At 38.5% G+C, this 8,435-nt stretch overlaps 1 protein-coding gene across 2 annotated transcripts; it reads right to left on the bottom strand.

The window, feature by feature from the left end:
- Nucleotides 1-1,180: 1,180 nt before the first annotated feature.
- Nucleotides 1,181-6,046, bottom strand: Gpr15 (G protein-coupled receptor 15). 2 transcript variants are annotated; one of them, XM_085685655.2, is made up of 2 exons: nucleotides 5,039-6,046; nucleotides 1,181-4,921 (listed from the first exon to the last, which is right to left on the bottom strand). In XM_085685655.2, the coding sequence occupies exons 1-2, from the start codon at nucleotides 5,839-5,841 to the stop codon at nucleotides 4,759-4,761; spliced, it is 966 nt and encodes a 321-aa protein (XP_085541781.2). In that variant the 5' UTR covers nucleotides 5,842-6,046; the 3' UTR covers nucleotides 1,181-4,758. The 2 variants fall into 2 exon arrangements, with proteins under 2 accessions (XP_085541781.2, XP_048278841.2); XM_048422884.3 differs by having other exon boundaries at nucleotides 1,181-6,042.
- Nucleotides 6,047-8,435: the final 2,389 nt, after the last annotated feature.

Here is an 8,435-nt window from a genome sequence, read left to right as displayed (position 1 = left end):
CTGGTTAGAATTCCTCTTGTGCATAAAATAATATATAGGTTTTAAAACAACTTTTAAGAACAGAGCATTTTCACTTGGGAATGTCACTGTAAACACTTCCTTGAGGGATTGGGCACAACTCGGGAGGTGACTACAGTCAGCCCTCTAACACCTGAAGCAATAAGCAGCGGATGCTGAACAGAGTAAGTAAGCATGTGTTTTCCATCAGCATTAGAAAGGACCAAAGAAATGAATTTGACTTGTAATCTTCTTACATATAACAGGCTCTTCTTGAGTATCAGTACTTCTTTGATTACAAAATATAACAATGTGGTAAACTTCATGAATAAATAAGTTGTGCTTTGGCATTTTTACATACTATAGTCTAATAAAATCCCAGATAGATTCTGGAGAGAATAGACATATAGATGATAAAATCGATCGAGGAACAGGCTATTTGTTTAAACTGTTACCAAAGCATTTTAATCCATTTGCAATTTCATGCAAGTGTTGATATATGTACACATGCTGCTTTGTTTTGCATTTTCCGTGTTTTTTCTTTGTTTTACATCCACATTGTATTCAATATTTAATCAAGTAAATAGAGAACAGTTCCATTCAGCTCGAGTAATTTATCTACAATATTAGTAAAAGGTGAAAGATTTATGTGTTCTGAGAAGCCACAATAACATAATCGTAGTTACAAAATTTAATGGATGCTTACCAGCTGTAATTGTACTGTAGGTTTATATACTTAAGTATGTATATGTGAGAACGTGTTTTTGTCAATAGAGCAATTGCAGTGTGTCTGCTTTAATAAACATACATATATTAAAAAGATTTAACAACTATCACAACATATTGTTTGTGATTAACACTGTGTTTAGTTTAGTGTGTGATATGATTGTAAGGAATCCCAAACCACAAACATATTGAGAAGAGAAATGAATCATTTAGCTAGAGTGAGGCCATCCACTTAAGATTGCTACCCCATTTGGGCTCATTTTTTATAATCATGCAGTTATTCTAAATTTCTATGTAGTTATATTCTTCCGGAATGGGCAAACTCAAGGATATGTGAACATTTCACAATCGATTGCCATGAATTGCATAGGCTTATACTTTATAAGGGACAGAACAAAGCCGAGTTTCCTGAGGACTAGCAGAGAAAAGTTTTTAAAAAGTAGTCTTTAGTGCTGTATTATTTTTATGCATAAAATTTTATTTGATGTACAAATAGCTTACAGCTCGTGCCTTACACAATCAAGAGCAAATGAAAGGATGCATTTATAGAACAAAGATCACAAATATATAGGAAGGAGAACATTTTATACTTTCCTTTGAATGAACAATGAAATAAAACTATTTTCCAAAAAGAATTGATAAGCACTAATAAAGTGTTAAATTTTTATCACTGTTGATAAGCATGGAGTACTTTGATAAAGACTAATTTTTAGAAGGCACTGAGAGGAGACTAGCTAATTATTAAATTTTCTTAATTAGAAACAAGAATAGCCAAGAAATGTTAGACTGGTAACATCAGCTAAAGACATGCAACAAATTATAGAAGTAAGGTTAACACTGTATCACGTGTCTTCTGAATGGACACTTGTCTAACTGGACTGCCTTCCAACTTAACCGCTTGTAGCCAAGTAAAGAAGTCCCATGATAAATTTAAAGTACATTTTGGCTTCAGAAAACGTATTAATAATATTATATATATAAGTATATATATAATAAGTGGATTTTTTATTGGAACTGATAATTCATTGTGTCCTAAGAACTATTTAAATAGTTTGGTGTGCTAGACATTTAAAATAGGGTTTTGGGGGGGTGGAGCTCTATAGTCATATTTTATGACACAATTCTAATTTATCAGTTCAGTGTGAAGTGCAGTTCTATTATGGAAATGACTAATATAATCAGAAACAGCGAAAGCAACTTGTTGTAAGGTTGTCAGGTAGATTTTTTTTTTTACATCTGCAAAATAAAATCAGAATATTGGAAGGCTCTTCCCTCTGTTTAAATTCTAGCCACAATTACTCTCTATAATAAAAAAAATCATGTAAAATGTTGGCTTAAAGCAAGCAAATGATCACAGGCATTTGCAGAAGGAAACTCAAACCACACTTATGGACGACAAAGGGACTTGGAAGAGCTAGCGAATGCAAACAGGGCAGCGGTTTGAATGAGACTCTGGTTCTTCCCTTTGACAAGGCTGTGCCCATTGTCCTGCTAGCAGGCCACACCGGTGGCATTGCTTTCAAAAATAAATTTACAGCTATTTTAGCATTGCTTGACTTTTGTGAATGAGCTCTGAAGAAAAACCAAGGTTTACTCTTTTATGAGGCCAGACACAGCAGACAAGTCATTTCTCACTTCTGAGATTGCCAGTGAGAAAGGAGAGTGATTTGAGGGATGGAGATGAATCACAGGGTAAGATTTCTTCCACCCACCACCTCATACTGTGCTCTCTGCATTAAAAAAAATAGCTTGTGACCCCAGTGATAGAACTCTCTCAGTCATGCGCATAGCTTCCCCGCATTACATTATGGCCAGCAGAGAAGAGGTTTGGCATGTTAGAGTGGACAGAGTACACGAAGCTCAAGACGTATCAGGTTAGTTTGATGTGTGCCTGTGACTGTGTCTGTCTTCATTGCAGTTATTTGAAAACTAATCACGGATGATCAAGCAACACTTTATCAAGGGCTTAATGGAGGGCTTCTTTTGGGATAAATTCAAGAGAACTACTTTAGAAATGCTTTGAACATTGGTATATTTTTAGTTTTGTTGTTAAAGACATAGAAGAGCTTAAGTAAATGAAAACAAGCAGCCTTACTCTATTACCTCAGATTGTTACTGTTATTTTGTTCTACTAATCTTGGGTGTAACCTGCATGATATAATGTGTTAAAATGGCAGATTTATCTTCCAAAAATTCCTGGCAGTGTGTGGTTTTTATTCAGTTCTGGTATTGGTTGTTATAACAGTTAAGACCCGACATTAATGACAGAGCTTATAGCAATATCCCAGGCTTTCTCATTTCGAATGGCTTTCTCAGCAGGTTCATTTTTTAGATATATTTTTCAGTAACTCCCATGATTATTAAGGTGTTTCATTGCTCTGTATGATAAAAATGTACCCTTGTTCTGTGTTCTGCTCATGCTTAAGCCTTGAAGAACTGTTCAACTATTCTGAATTCAATTTTGAAAACTTTATTTGCTATGGTTTACATAGTCTTTTTTTCTATAAACACAACAATCTATTAAATAGCCATTAGTATGTTTGGTACTGGAATTAATGCCATTAGAATTAATATTTTAATATAAAAATACTTATAAAAGGACATAATATTTTATTTGGTGACAGTGTATAGAAATAGCAAACTGAATACTTTACTGAACCTAAACCTGTACTTTCAGCTTCGAATAGGTTCAGTATAAGAACATGTCCAATATTTGAGATTCCTCTTGCTGGGAAAGATGCTTGGGAGGAAATTAAATAAGATGGTCTCTGAAAACAATCTGCATTTTTTTTTATTTCTAAGTTCAACATTTAGGAATAAGAAGGCAATTCATCTAGGCCAACAATGGACTAACACCCCACTTTTTCTGGAATCAGACTTAAGCTTACAACAGCCTACTTGCTGATGCGGCCTTTTGTTGTTGTCAGTAATTGCATTTTTTTTTTTTTGGTTTTAAATATAGATGTAAGCAGACTCAGTAAGTACTGCATTAGGAGAGGAGACTCAGCAAGGCCTTTGGTATTGGAAGCGTATGTAAGATGCTAGTACCACTTTTGCTACAGTTCTTTTTCTTTGGCTGGATACAGAGCATCCCACGTCATCTTTAAATTATATACACCAAGCAAAAGAATTGTTAAGGGAATGTGCAGCGCTAACATTTTAATTAGAACCCCAAGTGATAATCTGCATGGGGGTGGGCCCAAGCCTCTAAGCTCCAATTACATTAGTAGTAACGTTTTCATTTGATAACTAGATGACAGGTAATTAAAAACATGTAATTACAACAAAGTCAAATTCTAGGGCAATGAAAACAAACAGCATATTAAAACCTTAAAAAGCAGTTACCATAGCATTATAATAAGCTGGATTGTTAACAGTGTTTCTTACAAGGCAAAGGTCAAATCTTGCATCATGCTACCTTGTTAACAGATTTTTAGATCAGGTAATGAGGTGAGTCTCAGTTCATTAGCACAATGCAACGTGGCTTTATCTTCATGAACTTTTCCTGCCAGACCAAAGCTGTCAAGAATGGCCTGGGATGAAAACCAATGCTGGAAAGAGATGAAGACTCACCAGACAGACGAGTAAAAGGGGCCAGACTCCATCTCAGGGACTGTGAGTCACAGAGTGCACGCTACTTTTTTGTTATCATGCGTCCTACTACATTTCTTACCAGACAAAAGTGTCTCTTCCAAACACAGCCCAGAATGAACAGTGGGGGTGGATGGTCTTGAAAGGCCTGAAGGTGCACTGACACACAGGAAGAAATCAACTGAAGAGTTCAAGGACAGTGGAGTTTGTAATTTGCCTGGCTGGCTTGATTACCAAGTCAGAGCATTTAGCTGAAAATGCAGCATATGACCTAGTTATATCCACAACACAGGAGCTCTTCAGGGGCACCTTTAAAAAAATCAACACTTTCTTGGATTTATGAAGCAATATGAATTTCACTTTTAATGCTTTTCTCTTTCTCCACTGTGGACAAAACCCAACTTCCTAAGAGTGTCCATAGAGCTTGGAATGTCACAGCTTTCTTCAGAGTGACACAGACCTCTTCCTCCGCTTGACAAAATCCTCAGCGTGGATGAAGTTGGAAAGAGCCTTGGTGAGGTGACTGTCTGATGTCTCAGAGCTGCTCCCAAAGTCATAGTTCTTCAGACAAGGGCACAGGCGGTGTACAATGGCCCGGCGGATATAGCTGTCAAAGACATAGTAAATGAAAGGGTTGACACAGCTGTTGGCAAATGCCAAGGGCCCACTCACCTCCATAGCCATCTGAAAAGACTCCGGGGAAAACTGGTGTTCTGACTGCAACCTTGAGACAATGGCCAGGAGCTTGAAAGTATTGAAGGGCAACCAGGAGAAGATGAAGGCGGTCACAACAATAATGATGATCTTTATGGACTTCCTCAGTTTTTTGCTGTGTTTTCCTGACTGCTGGTAATGAGCGCACAGCCTCCTTGTGATGCAACAGTAGCAGATCAAAATGCTCAGCAGGGGGACGAAAAAGGTGACAATTAAGGCCACCAGACCCCACATCAGTTTTAGCAGAGTGGGTTCCTTCTCTGCACAGTACAGCTTGCCATCCACGTGAGTGAGCTCCCTGGACAGCAGCGTGGGCAGTCCCAGGAGGCATGAGATGATCCAGACACTGGTGCAGACTGCATATGCGCAGTTTCTCCTCCTCAGTCTTCTGGCTAAGGCTGGGCACATGATGGCCAGGTAGCGGTCTATGCTCATGCAAGTGAGCAAGAAGACATTACAGTGCATGTTCACTGAGATCACATAGGAGCTGCCTTTGCACAGGAAAGAGCCAGTCCTCCACAGCCCTAGAGAGGCTTCCTTATCCACCCAAAGTGGCAGTGTGACAAGGAAAATGAAGTCAGAGGCAGCCAGATTGATGATGAAGATGTCGATTAATCTTCGGTTGCCGTGTTTGAAATGCAGAGCAACCATGAGGATGAAATTCCCCAGTACTCCAGTCAGGAACACGACTGTGTAAAAGATAGGGAGAAAGACAGACGTGTAGGAAATATGGGAGAGCGTCCCCATGATGGGATGATCGGTGCTTGCAGCTTCATAGTAATCCAAATAAAGAAGGGTGGGCGTGGGGTCCATCACTGAAGTAAGATGCTGAAGCTGGTAAGTTTTCTCACCTACTATGTGTCTTATGAACGTGAGAAATCGAGCTTCTTGATGCAGTCTCTCTCTCTCTCTCTCCTCTCTCCGTTCTCTCTGCTCTCTCTGTCTCTAACTCTCCCTCTCTTTCAAGATCTTGGACGAACATGAGAACAGTTAAAAATGTAGTTTCTGCCAGTCTTCTGAAGGCCCACAAGGAGCACCCCTGTGATTGGTGCTGGCTGTGGTTGTGGTTTTCTTTATTTGTACTCGCCTGTGAAACTTAGGTGTTTTTTTGGACTTCTTTATTTAAGATGTTTGATTTGTTTTCTTAAATCCAGAAATTAAGAAATGAATCAACATTTTTATTTTCACTTCTTTTAAAGAATGTAGTGTTTTTGACACCAAATTATGTGATTGCAGCCTTCTATGTCATCTTTAAAATATTGTTATTATAGAATTGTAAAATGCTGATGAAGATGCTCTGTAGTACAGCATTGATAAACACACACACACACACATACACACACACACACACACACAAACACACACACACACACACGTCATTAGGCATTTACTGCATATAGAGGGAATTGAGTCTTCCCAAGCCATGAAAATCGCACACACAGCAAACACTGTGATTGAAACTAGGGCATGGGATTATTCCTACTTATCTGGCTCTTTTATTTTATAACCAGTCTTATCGTTATAAACTAATTTTTCAAATGGTTTGGATTGCATCTTGTACTTTATTTCATGACTTTAGTATTTTTGCCATTCCATTCATTTCTCTCTCCCCTTTTTCTTTTTTCTTGTTTTCTCTTTTCCCTTCCCCTCTTGTTCCTTCTTCCTTCTCTTGTTCCCTTTCTTTTCTTTTTTCTCCCTCTCTTCCTCTCCCTTCCTTTCCCCCTCCCCTCCTTTTTTCTTCTCTTCTCTCTGGGGATCAATGGCAAATCTAGCTATAGGTACCATTGCAGTTTATGGGGATTACAAACATGCTTTAAAAACACTAACTGCAATTTTTACCTCTTACCTGCTATCATAACTCATTCTCAAGGTTCTCTTTTATTTTAGGTTACGTCGTCAATTATGAGGGACTTTTCTTTTACAAACCATGGCTATCTTCATCTCTGCCTGTTCTCTGTGTTGTGCTACACCTTTGTAGCAGTGACCCATAAGGCCTTGAACTTAAGATATTTTTACTTCATCTTTCCAAATACCAGGAATAAAGGTGTTTTGCACCTAGCAAAAGGTTTTTTTTTTTTAGCTTTCAACCCATCACTTTTCAGTAAATGTCTCCACACATCAGTGAACTGACAACAAATGCAAATACTGTACAAAGTGCCTTTACAGGAGAGCTTCACACTTCAAAATTTTAGTAGAATTTTCTCAGTATTTGAGAAACAAACAAAAACAGAAGGCATTTCACCGCACATTTTCATGTGTATTTCTTTTTCCCATATGTAGGGGCCATAGTAAAATATAACAGCTTTTGATGTTGACTCCATTGACTTCCCCTCTTCACTGTCTGACATGTGTCGGGTCGGTTGCACTCACCTCCTCTCCTCTTTCCATCCATCGCAGTTAATGCTCAAAGTTTCAGGATTACAGCAGTCACTGTTGTGCAGAAGAAGGGATGCCTGCAGACAAAAATATCACCGCTATATAGTTAAAGTCCTTTCGACAGAAGCGCCATTTTTTTCAGTAGCTGGTTGCTGAAAAGAGCAGCTGACTCTCCCTCCTTGTGGTCTTAGGTCACCTCTGACCTCTGTATCAGGCAAGAGAAGTAAGATTATGGAAAACTGAAGATTCTTCTCCTGCAGAGCAAGTCACTAAGGAGTTGATCTATGGGGTTGCTTGTAATCTCCTTTGTCCTGACTGTTCTGTGCTGTTCATTCACGTCATGGGGGGTATATTCTTCGCTAAATATAGACTGTAGTTCAGAGAAAATAATTAACAGTTTGACATTTCTGGGACAGCAATCCTTCCCACTGGGTAAACTTTAATTCTTTAAGAGAATAATTCATTTTTTTCAAATAGTTTTAAGTAGGACAATATTTACATGGAAAAGACCAGTTGTTTAAAATTGAGTGTTGAAACACTGCGTCTATATGTGCATGGGTTGAAGGGTCAGCCATAGAAATTTTCCATAGTTGTGCCTTAGATGTAACACTAAATTCATTCGATCAGAAGTTATTGTGCATTTGATAACGTAAGTCTTATTTAGGGCTAAAAGTTTTTTGTTTGTTCATTTTGAGACAGGGTTTCTCTGTGTAGCTCTGGTTGTCCTAGAACTCACTCTGTACATCAGTCAGGCCTCCAACTCAGAGATCCACCTGCGCCTGCCTCCTGGGTGCTGAGATTAATGACACGTGCCCCTACTGTCTGGGAAGAGGCCGGAGCTTTTATATCCTTACATATGTGTCAAGGCCATATCTTGGCACCAGTGAGATTGCTCAGCTGTGAACAGGCATTTGCTTCCAAGCTGATAACCCCCAGTTTGATCTTTGCAACCTATCTGGTAGGAGAGAAGTTACCTTACAAGCATTCTTTGATATACTTACCTACACACACACACACACACATACATTGTA

The sequence above is a fragment of the Myodes glareolus genome, chromosome 2 (assembly GCF_982192425.1).
Source record: "Myodes glareolus chromosome 2, mMyoGla1.1, whole genome shotgun sequence".
NCBI lineage: Eukaryota > Metazoa > Chordata > Mammalia > Rodentia > Cricetidae > Myodes > Myodes glareolus.
This window is presented reverse-complemented; position numbering and strand designations above follow the sequence as displayed.